Source organism: Vipera berus (assembly GCF_964194415.1).
Source record: "Vipera berus genome assembly, chromosome: 2".
Lineage (NCBI taxonomy): Eukaryota > Metazoa > Chordata > Lepidosauria > Squamata > Viperidae > Vipera > Vipera berus.
In genome coordinates this window covers 279350022-279371695 of record NC_138203.1, presented here as the reverse complement: position 1 = coordinate 279371695, position 21674 = coordinate 279350022, and the positions used below count along the sequence as shown (strand labels likewise).

The window sequence follows — 21674 nt, the reverse complement described above, 5'->3', positions numbered from 1 at the left end:
CCACTCACGCGAGCAACGGGTGTTGTGTTCACACCCACCCACCCACAAAACCATCCCTTCTTTCCCCCCTCTAAAACCACCCCCCCCGATCCGGGCTGCCAACTCCGAATGGATGGGGAACTCTGCTCAAAAGAGATTGAAGAAGGGGTTAGGGCAAGGGTCTTCAAACTTGGTCCTTTTATGACTTGTGGACTTCAACTCCCAGAATTCCTCAGCCAGCATGCCAGGCTGAGGAATTCTGGGAGTTGAAGTCCACAAGTCATAAAAGGGCCAAGTTTGAAGACCCCCTGGGTTAGGGGGTTCAAATCTGCATCCCTCTGCAACTCTTTAAAAAAAAAAGAAAGACCCTCTCTTTTAAGCCTCAAGATGGAGAAGCCGTCTGACCCAAAATAACATGCTTTGCTAACCAGGCCTTTCTTGCCTCCGCTCTCCCAATTTTGCTTTCGGGCAATTCAAATTGCTCCCACCGTAGTGAACCGCATGCTGAGAGAAGCTGTCATTCCAAATATGGTAGCCATATCAAATCGCCTCTACTCTTGGAACTGATCAACTGAGCTTGGGGCGAAGGGTTCGCGCCTGAGGGACCGTCCACCGGAATGAAGTTCCAGCTGACTTTTTTTTTTTTTTTGCAACTTTAGTGGGCCAACCTTGCCTGGGGTGGGACTACTGTGGATCTCATCCATCACCGGTCAATTGGAGAGGTTGACAAGCTCCCCCGCACCTCCAACCAAGCCCAGGGGTGGTGACCATTTTGTTCCCCACCGAGGTGAGGTGAAAACTGCTATGGATGCCATTCAGACGAGATGGCCTCCAGAAACGTCCAAGGGCGAGGTGCCACTAGCCCAACTCTGGCTCGCGCCCGCTCACTCCCCCGAGTGCGTCTTTTTGTGTGCAATCAAGTACAGGCCTCGGGTGAAGCTTTTCCCGCAGTCCAAGCACTTGTAGGGCTTCTCGCCCCGGTGCGTCCGCTCGTGGGCCGTGAGGTTGGAGCTGCGGCGGAAGGCCTTCCCGCAGTCCGCGCAGCTGTAGGGCTTCTCCCCGGTGTGGGTCCGCTCGTGGACGATGAAATCCGAGCTCCAGCGGAAGCTCTTCCCGCAGTCCAAGCACTTGTAGGGCTTCTCGCCCGTGTGGGTCCGCATGTGGGTGGTGAGGTTGGAGTTCCGATTGAAGCTCTTCCCGCAGTCGGCGCACTGGAAGGGCTTCTCGCCCGTGTGGATCTTCTTGTGGCGGATGAAGTGGGAGCGGTGGTCAAAGCTTTTCCAGCAATCCTGGCACTTGTAGAGCCGTTCCTCCGTCTGGATCCGCCGGCGGAGCACGACGCAGCGCTTCTGCCGGGGGCTCTCTTGGATCCTCTCCTGGAAAAGGATCCCGCCGAGATCTTTGTAGCCCACTCTGCACGGGATCGCTTCGGAGGCCCTCTTGGTCGGCAAGGGGACCGAGGACTTTTCGGGCCTCACCTCGTTCTCGGAAAACTTGCCCAATCCAGGCCGTGGCAAGAGGCTGTCCTGGTTTTTAGGGAGCGACGTCCTGCCGGCCGACTCTCGATCAAGGCAACCTTGGGCCCAGAGAGGTGGCCGCTCCTGTTCATTCGACAGCCTGCCCCCTGCTGGAGGAAGAATAGAAGGACACGGTGAATTTGAGGAAAAATCTTACAGGTAGACTCGGCCTGCTCCAAGGTTCTACAGATAGCCCTCGACTTACAAGGCAGTTCCCGTTTAGCGACCGTTCAAAGTTACAACGGGACTGAAAAAGGCGATTTACGACAGTTTTTCACACCGACGGTTGTAGCGTCCCCATGGTTACCTGTTCAAAATTCAGATCCTTGGCAACCGGTTCGTATTTATGACGGTCACAGTGTCCCGGAGTCATGTGATCACCTCTTACGACCTTCTAACAAAGAAAGTCAGTGGGGAAGCCAGATTCACGTAACAACCAGGTTGCTAATTTAACAAATGCAATGATTCGCTTAACAACTGCGGGAAGAAAAAGTTGTAAAAACGGAGCAAACGCACTGAAATGTTTCACTTAGCAACATAAATTTTGGGCTGAATTGTGGTTGTAACTCGAGGACTAATGGTAATGGCTTCCCCCTCCCCCCACAGAGTCAAATTACCTCAATGCAGAGCTCTGCAACCAGCACTTATTTACAACTGTTTGCAGAATCCCATTCTCACATGACCGTAGTTTGCAATGTTTTTTGGCAAAAACACTCCATAGTGAAATGGGCTCATTTAATGACCCCAGAATTCACTTAATGAGTCCGGCTTCACTTAATGACCATGGTGATTTCTTTAATAACCACAAAAATAGTTTGTAAAATCGGGCTGGTTACAGGATGACCCATGTCCTTTACTTATGGCTCATTACCAGTTTTACCAGCGGCTTTCCCCAACTCGATACTGATCAGACAAGGCAGGGGGGTCTTCAAACCTGGCCCTTTTATGACTTGTAGACTTCAACTCCCAGAATTCCTCAGCCACCATGCACGCCCGCTTAAGAATTCTGGGAGTTGGTCCGCAAGTCATAAAAGGGCCAAGTGTGAAGACCCCTGAGATAAGGGGTCTGTCTTTTCCCATCACCTCCACTCCACTGCCCATGCTTGCTGAGGATGATGGGAAATACAGGCACCCTATGGGAAAGGTCTTACTGACTTACTTCCTAATCTGCATAGAAAAGAGGGACCGATTATGTTAAGCATGCCATCCGAAGCCTCCTTGCGTGGCTCACAAATTAAAGCTTCAGAGAGGTACAGAGTGGCGAGGACGGCAGAAAAGATTATTGGCAGTTCCCTCCCTTTCATCCAGGACACGGCATGTAAGCACTGCTTGAGCAGGGTCCACACAATTGTCTTGGACGCTACACGTCCTCTCCACAACCTGTTGTCCTTGTTCCCTTCTGGGAGGAGGGGGCTCTGTGGTATCCGAAGCCGAACATCCAAATTCAGCCACAGTTTTGTTCCGTACAGCATCAACCTTGTGGACTATGTATGCCAAGATGGACAGTGACTAATATTTCTATGTATTTCTACATGAGGGTGCAGGTATATACATATGTATGTACATAGCGTGTTTATGTGTTATATATGTGTACACCTTTGAGAGCAAGCAACAGAATTTCATTGTTAATGTGTGCCAGCATGCCCGCAGTAAAAAAATGACAATAAAGATTAACTTATCTTCACGTTCGCAAACAATTGATGGCGGAGAATTACAGCAAGCCCCCAAGCTTAGCCTAACATGTGAACTAGCTATTTTTCTGCTCAGCGCAGAAAACCTCCTTAAAAATGACCAGCACTGATCACAGTGGAATAATAACCGTAATAACACCCACTGATCCTAAGCATCACATGTTAAACATTACAGTGTAGTGGCAGGTGAGAAAGACCTTTGGAAACACAGCAAAGAGATGCTGCCTTGGAAAAGATCAGATAAGAGAGGGCAGGACCCACAGCTGTACAATGGCTGGAGAAAGCAGCTCAAAATGGGCCCTTCCTTGCTTCCCAGGGTGTAGAGGAGATGGCGGGTATCTGTCTATGGAGATTCTCAAGTCATCCGGGTCGTGGTTGTCCCCAAGGTGCTTTTTTTACGAGGCAGCTGGACTTTCTTGCTTTGTTCTGTACCAGCCTGCTACCGGCCCTGCAGAAAAGGCAGGGACAACCCCTTTTACAAGAAGGCAAGAGGCTGGAATTACGCCTGCCAAATTTATTGCTACAAAAACAAATAGAACAAGACAAACCAAGAAACAGGAGCTTTAAGAAACAGGAACTATCCAAGCGGTTGCCTTCAGCAAACCAGCCCTCCCACACATTCCCCTTATATAGAGTTCAGGGCGTGGCTTCTCTCTGCCTCCTTCCGAAGAGCCCCATTGCCTCCCTCTGTTTACTCCTAATTGACTGCCTCCTGCGTCGGGCGTCCTTGAACAGGGCCAGCTGTGGGTCATCTTCATCCACGCTGTCAGGCTCACACAGCTGGGTCTCCGTGGTGACCAAGTGGGAGGGGCCTGGCTGAGGGCTCTCATCAGCAAGATCTTCAACCCCCTCAGCAAGGTCTTCAACACCCCCCTCCTCCTCCTCTGAGTCGTCCGACCCAACTGCCGAACCCACAGGCTGACCCTGAATCACAACATGCTTTTTCCTTTGAAGAACAACCCAACAACCTGCGCCTGTCTTCAACAGCGAAGGGACATCCTGCAGCCAAGAAGGCTCCACGCACTCAGGTGACCCCGAGGACACAGGTAAACCTCCCAGTGGCCTCAAGGACTCTCTAAAAAGAAGGCAAGTGACCGGCTGTCTGCAAGGAGTATAAATCCTTCTCTTTCCCCACCATCCAGTCGGAGCTGAAGAAGCTTCTCGGAAGAGAAGCGAAACGTCTTTAAAAGAAAAAAAACAACAAGAAAGTCCAGTTGCCAGAGGGTGGGTAATTTCTACATTATGTACTCACACTTTCAAAATTGCAAGATCCTGTAACTGCAACCTTACAAAAAAGTAGAAGTAGACTTGGAAGCTGCCCAGAGTTTGTTATAAGATGGGAAGAAGTTAGAATTAAGTTTAATATAAGTTTATTAAAAATGGGTGGGATGTTGTAACAATTAGAAGGGGGGAAAAAACCAACTAGACACAAGGACAATTTCCCACCCCCCCATGCCATCACTCTGCTAAACAACAAATTCCCACAACAGTCAAACTACTTAGTAAGGCTGTATTACTATTATTATTCTCATCTTTCCTATTATATCTCCTTATCTTCTGATGACTGTAACTGTTGTAGTTTGTATGTTACAATTTATATTGTTTTATTTAGTATCCTAGTACGATTTCTTGATTGCTTATTTAGTATCCTTTGACCATCGCTGCGTGTTGGTACCTTATGATTTATGAGGACTGTATTTTATGATTATAATCATGATTTATCACTTGTTGCTTGTATGCACACTGAGGGTTTTATGTACTGCAGACAGATTCCTTGTGTGTCCAGTCAGCATTGGCCAATAAAGAATTCTAATTCTTCTAATTCTAATAATTCAATACGGGTAGTCCTCGACTTGCAGCGGTTCGTTTAGTGACCGTCCCAAGTTACAACAGCACTGAAAAAAGTGACTTATGACCATCACAGCATCCCCAGCGTCATCTGATTGACATTCGGACGCTTGGTAACTGGTTCATATTTATGACGGTTGCCATGTTCCGGGGTCACGTGATCCCCTTTTGTGGCAGGCAAAGTCAAGGGGAAAAAGCCAGATTCAGTGAACAATCACGCGACTAACTTAACAACTGCAGTGCTTCACTTAAACAACTGTGGCAAGGAAACTCGTCAAATGGGGACAAAACGCGCTTGACAAATTTCTCACTTAGTGTTCTGTCCCAGCCTACGTTGAGTCCTTGTTATGCTCACAAGGAGAAACCCCTCTTCCAACAAACAGGCAGGAACCGCACGAAAAACTAACCCCTTTTATTATTCACAGACCTGAGTCAGTGTCCAAGGCAAACAAACACAGTCCACAGAAACTCGATCCTCAACACGAACGGTTGCCCTCGGCAACCAGCCCCTCCCACACCTTCCCTTTGATTATTCAGCCAAGGCGTGGCTTCCTCATGCCTTCTCCTTTGCCTTTGGAGCCGCCCCATTGCATTCCTCTGTCCTACTCGCTTCTCTTGCCGGCGCTTTCGTGCATCCTGGATATTTCCTCAGCTGCGCTTCGTCACTGTCCAACTCAGGCTCCCAGCACAGCTGGCTCTCAGCCTGAGTGCGAGTAGAGGGGCTAAGCTCCTCGTCAGACTGTTAAGTCTTGGAGCTCCTCAGAGCCTTCCTCTTGACTCTTAATGTCACTCCGGGCCCCTCCTCCTCCTCCTCCTCCTCCTCTGATTCCTCAGACTCAGCTGCCGGATCCACTGGCTGGCGAGGAATCACAACACTTAGCAACTTGAATTTGGGGCTCCATTGTGGTCGTAAGTGAGGACTAGCCAAAGGAATGAATAGATAGATAGATAGATAGATAGATAGATAGATAGATAGATAGATAGATAGATAGATAGATAGATAGATAGATAGATAGATAGGTAGGTAGGTAGGTAGGTAGGTAGGTAGGTAGATAAATAGATAGATAGATAGATAGATAGATAGATAGATAGATAGATAGATAGATAGATAGATAGATAGATAGATAGATAGATAGATAGATGATAGATAGATAGATAGATAGATAGATGATAGATATAAATGATAGATAGATAGATAGATAGATAGATAGATGATAGATGATAGATATAAATGATAGATAGATAGATAGATAGATAGATAGATAGATAGATAGATAGATAGATAGATAGATAGATAGATAAATGCATGCAGGCTAGTTCGTTCATCTGGCCCGTTTCCTCTCTGGTATACTGGGAAGGCTGACAACAGGGTCCTGATAGATGTCATTGTTTAATCAAAAGAATCCAGAATTGCCCCAACCCTATCAGATCAGGTCAGCCGGGCAGATATGGTAGGAGACAGCCGGTCCCTCAAATAACCAGCCCCTTCTCCTGTACGGCTTTAAAGTGGCGACCAGGCCCTTGAATCACAGCCGGAAGCAAACAGGTAGCCACTGCCAGAAGTAGCGGTTGTCCCTCTTAATTTAGGATAGATAGTTGATGTGCTGGCTGTCAACCAGGCTCAAGGTTGACTCAGCCTTCCATCCTTCCGAGGTAGGTAAAATGAGGACCCAGATTGTTGGGGGCAATAAGCTGACTTTGTAATAATGCTGCTTGGGGGCCCCCCGAAAGCCCTAATAAAGCAGGCATATACATAGAATGAAGGCTATTGCTAAGCACATTGATTTGTGCTTTAAATTGTAAGCCGCCCTGAGTCTTCGGAGAAGGGCGGGATATAAATGGGATTAAAATAAAAATAAAATAATAAAAATTTGTCACTGCAAGGAGGTGTGGTGGGGTGCACCGTATTTTTCTCCCCCCCTTGCGTTTTGTTTAAAGCAACTCCGTAATCTCCACCACCTTGTTAAAGCAATCTCACGGTTTACTTATTTCCCGGCACGTTTGATTTTTTTTTTTAATCACACCTTAGATTTTTTTTTACTCCTACTTCCGATTTCCTGTAAAACAACAATCCTGTAAGGTGGATCGGGCTGTCCTACCCATAGATTAGGGCACTGGACAAAAAAACCCCCACAAAACTCACCCTTTAGAGTACCCAGCTTTCGAGAAGCCCCCAGATAGACTTGATGGATCCTTGGAAGATTCACCGTCATTTCCTCAAAGGAATCTTGACCCTGAAAGAGCAAACAAAAGGATCGCGATCGGAACCCACGATATTTGGAACGAAAAACGGACGACATTTGACGATATAACGTTAGAATCCTGTTTTTTATGAACATTGGGAAAGTCAATCGAATTGCAGCGGGCAGAACCACCTTGACCAGGCCTTTTCAACCTTGTCACCCCTTGTACCACTTTTAGGATACGGCAACATCCCGAGTACCGCCAGTCGCCTAGCAAGGTGTCAAAAACTTGACCAAAAAAAAAAAAAAGGAAAAAAGTGATGAAGTACAGGTAGTCCTCGACTTACAACAGTTCACATAGTGACTATTCAAAGTTACAATGGCACTGAAAAAAGTGCCCCCCCCCCAAGCCACAGCCGAGCAAGACCCCTGCCTGCCCGCCCGGCGGCGCTCTTCCTCCTGTCCGAGGTTTTCATTGTTGTGAGCATTTCTGTTGAGGATTGGCAGCGGAGGTGGGGTGGGGGGTGTTTGGTTTTTATCCCCCCCACCGTCTGCTGGGTGGTTGCTGCAGGTTTTGGTCACTTCACATGACCCTGGGACACTGTGACCGTCATAAATATGAATCAGTTGCCAAGCATCTGAATGAAATTCACAAGACCCTGGAGATGCTGCAAGATTCCAGCTGATCGGCGCTTCTTCTGGGCTCAGCAGAAGCGCCGGGATCAGCGCCGAGCTCCAGCTGGAGCCTGGCGCTGATCCCGGCGCTTCCGCTGAGCCCTGACAGCCCTGCAGCTCCGGCCGTCCCTCGCTCAGGCTTGTGCGGTGCTGCCACCGGTTCAGCTCATTCCCCTCCCCCGCTACCACTTTTCTAGGATGGTGGCGTACCACCTGCCAGGTGCCAATGCACCACAGGTGGTGCCCGTACCACTGGTTGAAAAGCCCCGACCTAGACAAGCTCAGCTGAACTTGGAAAACTTAAGGAAGTCAGGCCAGGTTAGGGTTTGAATGGGAGACCACAAGGAAATCTCTCGAGAGGGCAGTTGGGAAAAAAAATCAGAAGAAAACGATGGCCCCAAAAAAATTCTATACAGGTAGTCCTTGACTTACAACCATTCATTTGGTAACCGTTCAAAGTTACGACGTCACTGAAATGAGTGACTTATGACCATTTTTCACACTTACCACCTTTGCAGCATCCCCCGTGGTCACGTGATCAAAACTCACAGACGCTTAGCAACTGGCATGCATGTATGACGGTTGCAGTGTCCCGGGGTCACGTGATCGCCTTTTGCGACCTTCTGACCAGCAAAGTCAGTGCGGAAAGCCAGATTCACTTAACAACCTGGTTTACTAATTTTACAACTGCAGCGATTCACTTAACTGTGGCAAGAAAAATTGTAAAATGGGGAGGGGGGGGGAAATCATTTAATAGCTGTTTTGCCTAACAACAGAAATTTTGGGCTCATTTTGGTTGTAAATTGAGAATTACCTGCATTGTTGTCAAAAAGGCCCTCAAGGCCACCAGGATTCAGGATTCAGAGATTTTTCATTTCTATTAAAAACAGATGATCTTCAAATGTGCAAAGCTGGCCTTCGCTGCCCTGAATCAAACTGATGACAGTGTGGTAGATGAAATTCATATTTAAGTATTGATATGGGTGAGACCATTCGTGGCTTTGGAGTTGGGTATCATCAGTACGCTGATGATACCCAGCTTTTTATTTCGACCCCAAACCACCCCAGTGATGCCCTCAACGTGATGTCCCGTTGCCTGGAGGCGGTTCGGGTCTGGATGGGGAGGAACAGACTTCAACTCAACCCCGACAAGACTGAGTGGCTTTGCATACCTGCATCCCGGGTTAATTCGGATATTCCATCTCTCTCTATGGGGGGTGAATTATTACCCCCCGTAGATAGGGCTCGCAACTTGGGAGTCCTCCTAGATTCACGGCTCACTCTGGAAGATCACATAGTGGCTGTGACTAGGGGGGCTTTCGCCCAGGTTCGCCTGGTGCGCCAGTTGCGGCCCTATCTAGGCCGGGATGACTTATGCACGGTCACTCACGCGCTCGTGACCTCTCGTCTAGACTACTGCAACGCTCTCACATGGGGCTGCCCTTGAGGACCACCCAGAGGCTCCAACTGGTACAGAATGCAGCCGCGAGAGTTGTGTTGGGAGTCTCCCGATACTCCCATGTTACACCTCTGTTCCGTGAGCTGCATTGGTTACCAGTTGTCTTCTGGGTGAGATTCAAGGTGCTGGTAATGGTGTTTAAGGCCCTACATGGCATGGGTCCGGAGTACCTCAGGGAGCACCTGCTGCCGGCATCAACTTCCCTCCGCCCTGTGCGCTCCCACAGAGAGGGCCTCCTCAGGGTGCCACCGATCAGAGAATGTCGATTGGTGGCTCCCAGGGGGAGATCCTTCTCTGTGGGCGCTCCGGAACTATGGAATCAGCTACCGGTTGAGCTCCAGATGGCGCCCGATCTTCGCTCCTTTCATCGCGATCTAAAAACATTCTTATTCGAACAAGCCGGCCTGGCCTGATGGGGGATTGGTGGGGTTTTTTATTGTTGTTTTATTGGGGTTTTAACATTGTATTTACTGTTTTTAGTGGGCAGATATTTAATTCTTTTTTAATTTTTGTAACTTTGTATTTTTATTCTTGCCCTGTTCACCGCCCTGAGTCCTTCGGGAGAAGGGCGGTATATAAATACTATTAAATAAATAAATAAAATAAAATAAATATTCATGCGAAACCTAGTTCAAATGTATTCTTATTGGCTGTTATAATGAGAGGGTTTGTGTCAAAAAGCTTAACTTTTTCTGGGAATTAAAGGCTATGAAATCAGCTCTTCCCTTGAGATGTGTTGCACTACAACTCTTCGTCAGCCACAGCCAACAATGGCCATCCCCATCTAAGCGTGGTATTGATGGGAGTTGTAGTCCGAGCTATCCGAAAAGCACCTGTTCACAACAGCTTCTTGAGAAGCAAAATCGTAGAACTTTAAAAAAGATCAAACTTTCTGGCCCACTTTTTTTTTCCAAACTAAGGACCCCATTTGTTCTATTAATGGCTCTGCAAAATGGGCGTAGGCAGGATGAAACCTAAATCTTAACATCAGCAGGATGAAACCTAAATCTAACATCATTTCACATACAATTTTAATTCAATTAAATGCATATACCATGTTGCATGTATTTATTTACAGCTTCCCCTTGATGGTTTGCTAGACCAGCATTTCTCAACCTGGGCAAAACTCTTAAGATGTGTGGAATTCCAACTCCCAGAATGCAGCATGCCTGACTGGGAAACTCTGGGAGTTGAAGTCCACCCAGCCAAAGTTGGGAAACACTGTGCCACAGTCAATTTGGTGCAGTAACCTGAGCTACAAATGAAGATATATACATATACATATACATATACATATACATATACATATACATATACATATACATATGCATATGCATATGCATATACATATACATATGCATATACATACATATACATAAATACATATATACAGTTGCAAGAAAAAGTATGTGAACCCTTTGGGATTACGTGTTTTGCATGAATTGGCCATAAAATGGGCTCTAAACGTCATGTAAGTCACAACAATAGAAAAACACAGTCTGCTTAAAATAATACTACACAAACATTAGCTGTTGTCATGTTTTAATTGAACATAAGATGGAAACATTCACAGTGCAGGGTGGAAAAAGTATGTGAACCTTTGGACTTAATAACTGGTTGACCCTCCTTTGGCAGCAATAACCTCAACCAAACGTTTCCTGTAGTTGCAGATCAGACCTGCACAACGATCTGGAGTAATTTTGGACCACTCCTCTTCACAAAACTCTTTCAGTGTAGCAATATTCTTGGGATGTCTGGTGTGAATCGCTCTCTTAAGGTCATGCCACAGCATTTCAATCGGGTTGAGGTCATGACTCTGACTGGGCCACTCCAGAAGGCGTATTCTGTTCTGTTGAAGCCATTGTTTTGTTGAATTACTTGTATGCTTTGGGTCATTGTCCTGTTGCATCACCCATCCTCTGCGGAGCTTCAGTTGGTGGACAGATGGTCGTACGTTTTCCTGCAAAATGTCCTGATAAACTCTGGAATTCATTTTCCCATCAATGACAACAATCCGTCCAGGCCCTGAGGCAGCAAAGCAGCCTCAAACCATGATGCTCCCTCTGCCATGTTTTACAGTGGGGATGAGGTTTTGATGTTGGTGTGCTGTGCCTTTTTTTCTCCACACATAGTGTTGTGTGTTTTTCCCAAACAACTCAATTTTGGTTTCAACTGTCCACAGTATATTTTGCCAGTAGTGCTGTGGAACATCCAGGTGCTCTTTTGCAAACTTCAAACATGCTGCAATATTTTTTTTGGACTGCAATGGCTTCCTCCATGGTGTCCTCCCATGTACTCCATTCTTGTTTAATGTTTTCCTTATTGTAGATGTGTCAACAAAAATGTTAGCATGTGCCAGAGATTTCTGTAGGTCTTTAGCTGACACTCTAGGATTCTTCTTTACCTCATTAAGCATTATGCGCTGTGCTCTTGCAGTCATTTTTACAGGACGACCACGCCTAGGGAGAGTAGCAACAGTGCTAAACTTTCTCCATTTGTAGACAGTCTGTCTTACCGTGGACACATGAACATCAAGGCTTTTGGAGATACTTTTGTAACCCTTTCCAGCTTCATGTAAGTCAACAATTCTTGATCGTAGGTCTTCTGAGGGCTCTTTTCTGCGAGGCATGGTTCACGTCCGACAGTGCTTCTTGAGACCAGTAAACCCAAAACAGGTATGTGTTTTTAAAGGGCAGGACAGCTGTCAGCAACACATCCAATATCATCACACTGATTGGAGTGAAGGTTGGCTCACACTTTTTCCACCCTGCACTGTGAATGTTTCCATCTTATGTTCAATTAAAACATGACAACAGCTAATGTTTGTGTAGTATTATTTTAAGCAGACTGTGTTTTCTATTGTTGTGACTTACATGACGTTTAGAGCGCATTTTATGGCCAATTTATGCAAAACTCCACGTAATCCCAAAGGGTTCACATACTTTTTCTGGCAACTGTACATATATATGTATATATATATATATATATATATATATATATATATATATATATGTATGTATGTATGTATGTATGTATATATATATATATATATATATATATATATATATATATATATATATATATATATATATATATATATATATATATAATGTACATACATGTACATATATATATATGTACATATATATATACACATACATACACATATACATATATATACATATATATACATATCTACACATATACATACATATATATACATATATATACATATACATACACACACACACACACACACACACACACACACACACATATATATATAGATATAGATATAGATATAGATATAGATATAGATATGGGGGTCTTTGGTTATTCGGGTTTTTCCCCGCGTAGAACTAAAGGTGTAGGGGCGACGTTTCGACGGAATCCCATCCGTCATCATCAGGCTGGTGGCTTCTGCTTCCTTCTTCTGGGAGAAGCATGTGGCTGTTTGTTCCTCTTTTTTAAACTGCCAGAGGGGGTGTGTTCTGTGGGTGGAGGTGTGCTCTGATTGGGTGGGGGAGTATATTTAGATATATATATAGATATTTATATTTATATATAAAAGAAATTGCTAAGCACTTTTGAGGACAGGAAGGCCTGGAGGAACATTGTCCATAGGGTCGCGATGGGTCGGACACGACTTCGCAACTAACAACAACAACAAGCACTTTTGATGGACCTCTGGGGGGCTAAGGTAAAGGTTCCCCCGCACATGCGTGCTAGTCGTTTCCAATTCTAGGGGGCGGTGCTCATCTATGTTTCAAAGCCAAAAGCCAGCGTTTGTCTGAGGACATCTCTGTGGTCAAGTGGCCAGCATGACGCCAAAGGCACATGGAGCGCTGTTACCTTCCCACCGTAGGGGTCCCTATTTTTCTACTTACATTTTTACGTGCTTTCGAACTGCTAGGTTGGCAGAAGCTGGGACAAGTAACAGGCGCTCACTCTGTTACGCGGCACTCGGGATTCGACCCGCCAAACTGCCAATCTTCTGATCGACAAGCTCAGCGTCCTAACCCACTGAGCCACCGTGTCCCTTTTGGGGGGCTACCCTCAGCTTTTTTTGGAGCGGAGGGCACTGACAATGCCCTTGGCTCAGGGCACAGTTCAATGTTCCCCAAGCAGTCCATCACAACTACAGAAAGTCAACATGAGCTTTATAGGTCAATCCACCAAGACAAGGTGGAAAACAGGCGACAGGACCAATGCTCACCGACTGGACCTCCGTCTGCCTTAGGAGGAAGCCCTCAGCAAGGGCCACTGCCTGGGCACAACTCTCCGGTCCCCTGTCCCTGACGCAGTCTTGTATCTCCAGGGGCAGGATGGCCAGGAACTGCTCCAGCACCAGGGTCTCCAGGATCTGCTCCTTCGTGTGCCTCTCCGGCTTCAGCCACTGGTGGCAGAGCTCCCGGAGACGGGTGCAGACCTCACGGGGCCCTTCGGCATCCTGGTAGCAAAAATGCCGGAACCGCTGCCTCTGGGCTTCCGTGTTCCCCATCTCTTCCTCACAGACTTCCTCCTTCACTTTCCAGCCAAAGATCTGCGGGGTCATCCCGCCAGAGGGCTGGGCCCTCTTGGAGTCGCTAAAAGCCACCAGCTCCGGCAACGGAGGGGTCCCCCAACCTGGATGTGGGGCCTGCACCATCTTCAAGAAATTCTGCCATTGGGCTTCCCAGCGCTGGGCCAGGCCTTCATCCGGCTCCTGCTTGATTTGCAGTGGGGACCCCCATCTCGGTATTTCCGTGGGGCCACCAGCCTGGACGACACACGGTTCCTTCTCAGCTCCCTCGGCCAGCTTGGCACAAGCTGTTTCCTTCTCCTCCATTTTGACTCCCTTTGCTTGAACAACCTGGAGTGGGAGGTGCAGGGATGAGGGGGTCCCCCTTTCTTTCCGGATCGCTTTGCTGGAGGCCATGGGGAGGTGTGTGTGGGGGGCTCTTATCCCATGTCAGGCCCAGACTGGGGTTCTTTCCTTGATATCTGCCAGGGACGGTGGAGGGCAAACTTTCCCAAGTCAAAACTCACACCAATGCCGCCAATGGGGTGAAGCCTTCTCGCCTATGTCAAAGAAAATAAGAGAATAAATAAATGATAGTCTAAATCATAGTTTCTCAACTTTGGCCACTTTTAAGACCTGTGGACTTCAACTCCCAGAATTCCCCAGCCAGCTACGGTCAACAAACTATAGTTCAGTTACCCCTATATAAGATATATATCAGATAAGCATCTTCAGCAAATATACTATGCTATGCTGGCTGGGGAATTCTGGGAGTTGAAGTCCACAGGTCTTAAAGCGGCCAAGGTTGAGAAACAATGGTCAACAAACTATAGTTCAGTTACCCATCTATAAGATATATATCAGATAAGCATCTTCAGCAAATATACGATGCTATGCTGGCTGGGGAATTCTGGGAGTTGAAGTCCACAGGTCTTAAAGCGGCCAAGGTTGAGAAACAATGGTCAACAAACTATAGTTCAGTTACCCATCTATAAGATATATATCAGATAAGCATCTTCAGCAAATATACGATGCTATGCTGGCTGGGGAATTCTGGGAGTTGACGTCCACAGGTCTTAAAGCGGCCAAGGTTGAGAAACAATGGTCAACAAACTATAGTTCAGTTACCCATCTATAAGATATATATCAGATAAGCATCTTCAGCAAATATACGATGCTATGCTGGCTGGGGAATTCTGGGAGTTGACGTCCACAGGTCTTAAAGCGGCCAAGGTTGAGAAACAATGGTCAACAAACTATAGTTCATTTACCCATCTATAAGATATATATCAGATAAGCATCTTCAGCAAATATACGATGCTATGCTGGCTGGGGAATTCTGGGAGTTGAAGTCCACAGGTCTTAAAGCGGCCAAGGTTGAGAAACAATGGTCAACAAACTATAGTTCAGTTACCCATCTATAAGATATATATCAGATAAGCATCTTCAGCAAATATACTATGCTATGCTGGCTGGGTAATTCTGGGAGTTGAAGTCCACAGGTCTTAAAGCGGCCAAGGTTGAGAAACAATGGTCAACAAACTACAGTTCAGTTACCCATCTATAAGATATATATCAGATAAGCATCTTCAGCAAATATACGATGCTATGCTGGCTGGGGAATTCTGGGAGTTGAAGTCCACAGGTCTTAAAGCGGCCAAGGTTGAGAAACAATGGTCAACAAACTATAGTTCAGTTACCCCTCTATAAGATATATATCAGATAAGCATCTTCAGCAAATATACTATGCTATGCTGGCTGGGGAATTCTGGGAGTTGCAGTCCACAGGTCTTAAAGCGGCCAAGGTTGAGAAACAATGGTCAACAAACTACAGTTCAGTTACCCATCTATAAGATATATATCAGATAAGCATCTTCAGCAAATATACTATGCTATGCTGGCTGGGGAATTCTGGGAGTTGAAGTCCACAGGTCTTAAAGCGGCCAAGGTTGAGAAACAATGGTCAACAAACTATAGTTCAGTTACCCATCTATAAGATATATATCAGATAAGCATCTTCAGCAAATATACTATGCTATGCTGGCTGGGGAATTCTGGGAGTTGAAGTCCACAGGTCTTAAAGCGGCCAAGGTTGAGAAACAATGGTCAACAAACTATAGTTCAGTTACCCATCTATAAGATATATATCAGATAAGCATCTTCAGCAAATATACGATGCTATGCTGGCTGGGGAATTCTGGGAGTTGAAGTCCACAGGTCTTAAAGCGGCCAAGGTTGAGAAACAATGGTCAACAAACTATAGTTCAGTTACCCATCTATAAGATATATATCAGATAAGCATCTTCAGCAAATATACGATGCTATGCTGGCTGGGGAATTCTGGGAGTTGAAGTCCACAGGTCTTAAAGCGGCCAAGGTTGAGAAACAATGGTCAACAAACTACAGTTCAGTTACCCATCTATAAGATATATATCAGATAAGCAATCTTCAGCACATATACTCTTTATTTTGTCTCGATCTAAGCACCTCCAAAAATTGGGCTGCTGTCCTTTCCTCCCCCTTTCCCCCCACCCCGCCATGAAAACACCACTCTCCCATCTTAGCACAACCCTCTCCCCTCCCAGAGCAGATGCCTTCCAGCGGGATCGGGTGCCAGCCCCATCCTCCCCAGCCGTCTGAGCACCATGGGCTTTGGATCCAGACCAGCTGCCAGCCGGCCAGCCTTCTGCAAGCCTTTCTTCCCCAACCCCCCAACCCCAACCAACTGCCATTGGGGAGTCGCTTTGCACCAAGGTCTCCCCCTCCCAACAAAAAAGGGCTTGATTGACGCCTGATCAGCCCCAGCTGAGCAATAATGCACCCGTTTCTGCGGGTTTTTTTGGGGTGGGGGGGTTTGTTCGCTCACTGCAAGGGCGAAATCCCGGAGAAGCGCTCTCTGCAAAGGAGCAGCAGGAATGGAGGGTGAAGGCGGAAAAGGCAGGCGGGGGGGGGATGCTCCTTGCCAAGGACCCCCCCCCATACACACACACGCTAAAAGCAGGGATGGCCGCTCTAGCAGCCGGCCACTCTATCGGATTAACCCTTCGGCTGGGGTTCCCCCGCAGCGCTAGCAAAGCCTGAGCGGGAAAACGTGCCTCCGGCCACGCCTAGGGCAGGGGTAATTCTGGGAGTTGAAGTCCAGGAGTCATCAAAGAGCCGAGGTTGCCTAGCCCTGGGCTAGGTCGTGGGGAAGGAAGGGGCTGGGCGAAAAAGAAGGGAGACCCTAAGGGGTAGGTCTCTGTGTAGGCTCCCCAGGGCAGGGGTAGGCAACCTGGGCTCTTTGATGACTCCTGGACTTCAACTCCCAGAATTCCTGAGCCGGCATAGCTCAGCTTGGAAACCTCTCCCTTTCCCCCCTCAGCGTGGCTGGCTCAGGAATTGTGGGAGTTGAAGTCCACAAGTCACAAAGCGGTCTAGTCCAGGGGTAGGCCACCTTGGCTCTTTGATGACTCGTGGACTTCAACTCCCAGAATTCCTGAGCCGGCATAGCTCAGCTTGGAAACCTCTCCCTTTCCCCCCTCAGCGTGGCTGGCTCAGGAATTGTGGGAGTTGAAGTCCACGAGTCACAAAGCGGTCTAGTCCAGGGGTAGGCCACCTTGGCTCTTTGATGACTCGTGGACTTCAACTCCCAGAATTCCTGAGCCGGCATAGCTCAGCTTGGAAACCTCTCCCTTTCCCCTCAGCATGGCTGGCTCAGGAATTCTGGGAGTTGAAGTCCATGAGTCATAAAGCAGCCATAGTTTCCCCCATGCTGGCTCAGGAATTCTGGGAGTTGAAGTCCACGAGTCATAAAGCAGCCATAGTTTCCCCCATGCTGGCTCAGGAATTGTGGGAGTAGAAGTCCACAAGTCATAAAAGGGCTAAGTTTGAAGACCAGTTTAGTGTATAGGCCAGGGGTAGACAACCTTGGCTCTTTGATGACTTGTGGACTTCAACTCCCAGAATTCCTGAGCCAGCATAGCTCAGCTTGGAAACCTCTCCCTTTCCCCTCAGCATGGCTGGCTCAGGAATTCTGGGAGTGGAAGTCCACGAGTCATAAAGCAGCCATAGTTTCCCCCATGCTGGCTCAGGAATTGTGGGAGTAGAAGTCCACAAGTCATAAAAGGGCTAAGTTTGAAGACTAGTTTAGTGTATAGGCCAGGGGTAGACAACCTTGGCTCTTTGATGACTCGTGGACTTCAACTCCCAGAATTCCTGAGCCAGCATAGCTCAGCTTGGAAACCTCTCCCTTTCCCCTCAGCATGGCTGGCTCAGGAATTCTGGGAGTTGAAGTCCATGAGTCATAAAGCAGCCATAGTTTCCCCCATGCTGGCTCAGGAATTCTGGGAGTTGAAGTCCACGAGTCATAAAGCAGCCATAGTTTCCCCCATGCTGGCTCAGGAATTGTGGGAGTTGAAGTCCACAAGTCATAAAAGGGCTAAGTTTGAAGAGTGGTTTAGTGTATAGGCCAGGGGTAGACAACCTCGGCTCTTTTATGACTTGTGGACTTGCAAAATGCAAATGGTCCAAACAGCGTTCCTGAATTTTCTGATGTACATCTTGGAATCAAGAATCCCTGGTCCCCAGTCAGGAAAAGCTTTCCAGGAATATAGGTCAGGCTGAGGCTGGCATCCATGCCAGAATTCCACCTGCATTATATAGCAGTTAATGACTGCTTAACCATGATCCCATTGGGGGTGGTTTGCTAAAACATATTTAAATCCTAAACTATAGTTTACAAGGCACTGATCACACCAATCAATGCATGCAGCAGTGTTTCTCAGCTTCAACAAGTTTAAGCGGTGTGGACTTCATTTCCCAGAATTCCCCAGCCAGCTGGGGGAAATGAAGTCCACACGTTTTTAAAACTTACCGAAGCTGAGAAATATTGGTATGGAGTAATACAAGCCAGGTCTTTCGATGGATTTTGACCCAACCACGCTCTCTCTACCAAACCTACCTAGTAGTGTCTTCAGCTGGCATGGGAAAAACAGAGCATCAATCAATCAATCAATCAATCAATCAATCAATCAATCAATCAATCAAATCGCAGGTGCTTCACAGAGGACGTATTAAACCGGCCCTGCCCCAGGCCTATTTCCCCAAATCTTTTCCCTCTCTCTCTCTCTCTCTTTTGCCATTCACGTGTGAATGGCATCCCCACCCCCAGGCCTATTTCCCCAAATCTTTTCTCTCTCTCTCTCTCTCTCTCTCTCTCTTTTGCCATTCACACGTGAATGGCATCCCCACCCCCAGGGTTTTGCTTAAGCTTTTCCCCACCTCCCGAAAAGCTCCTATCCCACCTTGACCCAGACTTACAGGGGGTTGTGGTTTTTGTTATTTTTCCCAAAAAAGGGGCGGGGCCGGAGAAAAGGAGGGGGTCGTGCAAAAAGTTTAAGGCGGGCTGGGCTCCATTCGCACCCAGATCTGGCATGCAAAAAAAAAAACAGGGAAAGAGGACGCCGGCTAGTTTTTCCTTCCCGCTCAGCTGCAAACCGGGAGCGGAGTTGAATTTGGGGGAAGCAAACGTGGTTTGTGCAACTGATCCATCATCCGTTTCTCTGGGCTTGGGAGGGCGCGGGGTGGGTGGGAGAAAGCACGCGGGTTTGGACACGTGTGATTTGGCTTGTGCCTTTTCGTTCTTCCAGGCAAGGAAAAGAAGCGCGGCGTGGTCGAGAAGCATGGCTCGGGGCAGTCTATCTTTCAAAAGACCTCTCTGCTTTTTTTTTTTTTTTTTGGCCGGCGTGCGTCGAAGTGGGGGGAGGCAGGTTTCCTCAACTCCTCCGTGCCACGATCCGGGGGGGGGATTTCACGCGTGGAAAATTGGGGCTGCGGGAAAAGTCAATCCGGGGGATCCAGGCGGCTGGAATTGGGGTTTGGGTTAGGGGCCGCCCGGGAGGGGAAGGAAGAGCCACATCGCTCGGAATAGCCCGGAGGGGGGGCGGCGTATTAATTTAATAAATTCCAGAAATAATAATAATAATAATAGTAATAGTAATAATAATAATAATAATAGTAATAGTAATAATAATAATAATAATAATAATTTTATTTGTATACCGCCCTTCTGCCGAAGGACTCAGGGCGGTGAACAGGGCAAACATATAGTAATAGTAATAATAATAATATAATAATAATAGTATAGTAATAATAATAATTATTATTATTATTATTATTATTATTTTATTTGTATACCGCCCTTCTGCCGAAGGACTCAGGGCGGTGAACAGGGCAAACATATAGTAATAGTAATAGTAATAATAATAATATAATAATAGTATAGTAGTAATAATAATAATATAATAATAATAATAATTTTATTTGTATACCGCCCTTCTGCCGAAGGACTCAGGGCGGTGAACAGGGCAAACATATAGTAATAGTAATAATAATAATAATAATAATAATAATAATATAATATAGTAATAATAATAATAATGATAATAATTTTATTTGTATACCGCCCTTCTGCCGAAGGACTCAGGGCGGTGAACAGGGCAAACATATAGTAATAGTAATAATAATAATATAATAATAGTATAGTAGTAATAATAATAATAATAATATAATAATAATAATAATAATTTTATTTGTATACCGCCCTTCTGCCGAAGGACTCAGGGTGGTGAACAGGGCAAACATATAGTAATAGTAATAGTAATAATAATAATATAATAATAATATAGTAATAATAATAATAATAATAATAGTAATAATAATAATAATTTTATTTGTATACCGCTCTTCTGCCGAAGGACTCAGGGCGGTGAACAGGGCAAACATATAGTAATAGTAATAGTAATAATAATAATATAATAATAGTATAGTAGTAATAATAATAATATAATAATAATAATAATTTTATTTGTATACCGCCCTTCTGCCGAAGGACTCAGGGCGGTGAACAGGGCAAACATATAGTAATAGTAATAATAATAATAATAATAATAATAATAATATAATATAGTAATAATAATAATAATGATAATAATTTTATTTGTATACCGCCCTTCTGCCGAAGGACTCAGGGCGGTGAACAGGGCAAACATATAGTAATAGTAATAATAATAATATAATAATAGTATAGTAGTAATAATAATAATAATAATATAATAATAATAATAATAATTTTATTTGTATACCGCCCTTCTGCCGAAGGACTCAGGGTGGTGAACAGGGCAAACATATAGTAATAGTAATAGTAATAATAATAATATAATAATAATATAGTAATAATAATAATAATAATAATAGTAATAATAATAATAATTTTATTTGTATACCGCTCTTCTGCCAAAGGACTCAGGGCGGTGAACAGGGCAAACATATAGTAATAGTAATAGTAATAATAATAATATAATAATAATATAGTAATAATAATAATAATAATAATAATAATAATTTTATTTGTATACCGCTCTTCTGCCAAAGGACTCAGGGCGGTGAACAGGGCAAACATATAGTAATAATAATAATAATAATAATAATAATAATAATATAATATAGTAATAATAATAATGATAATAATTTTATTTGTATACCGCCCTTCTGCCGAAGGACTCAGGGCGGTGAGCAGGGCAAACATATAAAAGTACAAAATACAAAAGTTAGGAAAGAATTAAAGGAGATGCCCAAGTTATAACAATAGGTTAAAATACATTTAAAACAACAATAAAATCCAAACCCATCCCCCCATGCAGTCCCTGGAGAGGTTTTTGCAAGAGATCGTGGTGCATTCAGACGACCCGCCCTCCCCGCCTGATTGTGGATTGGGGCCCTCTCGTATCCGGCGTCCGAGACTGTCCTCCGAAGAAACCCGTCTCCTTCCCTCTTTTTAAAGCG

General features: G+C 45.6%; 2 protein-coding genes across 2 annotated transcripts in view; one reads left to right on the top strand and one right to left on the bottom strand.

The window, feature by feature from the left end:
* LOC308661151 (uncharacterized protein) overlaps nt 1–21674 on the top strand; it is a 180297-nt gene that overhangs the window by 111731 nt on the left and 46892 nt on the right. The gene's annotated exons all lie outside the window — the stretch shown is intronic.
* Nucleotides 400–16819, bottom strand: LOC308661200 (uncharacterized protein). The gene is made up of 4 exons (XM_081316063.1): nt 16720–16819; nt 13569–14413; nt 7179–7269; nt 400–1606 (listed from the first exon to the last, which is right to left on the bottom strand). The coding sequence occupies exons 2-4, from the start codon at nt 14268–14270 to the stop codon at nt 864–866; spliced, it is 1536 nt and encodes a 511-aa protein (XP_081172189.1). The 5' UTR covers nt 14271–14413; nt 16720–16819; the 3' UTR covers nt 400–863.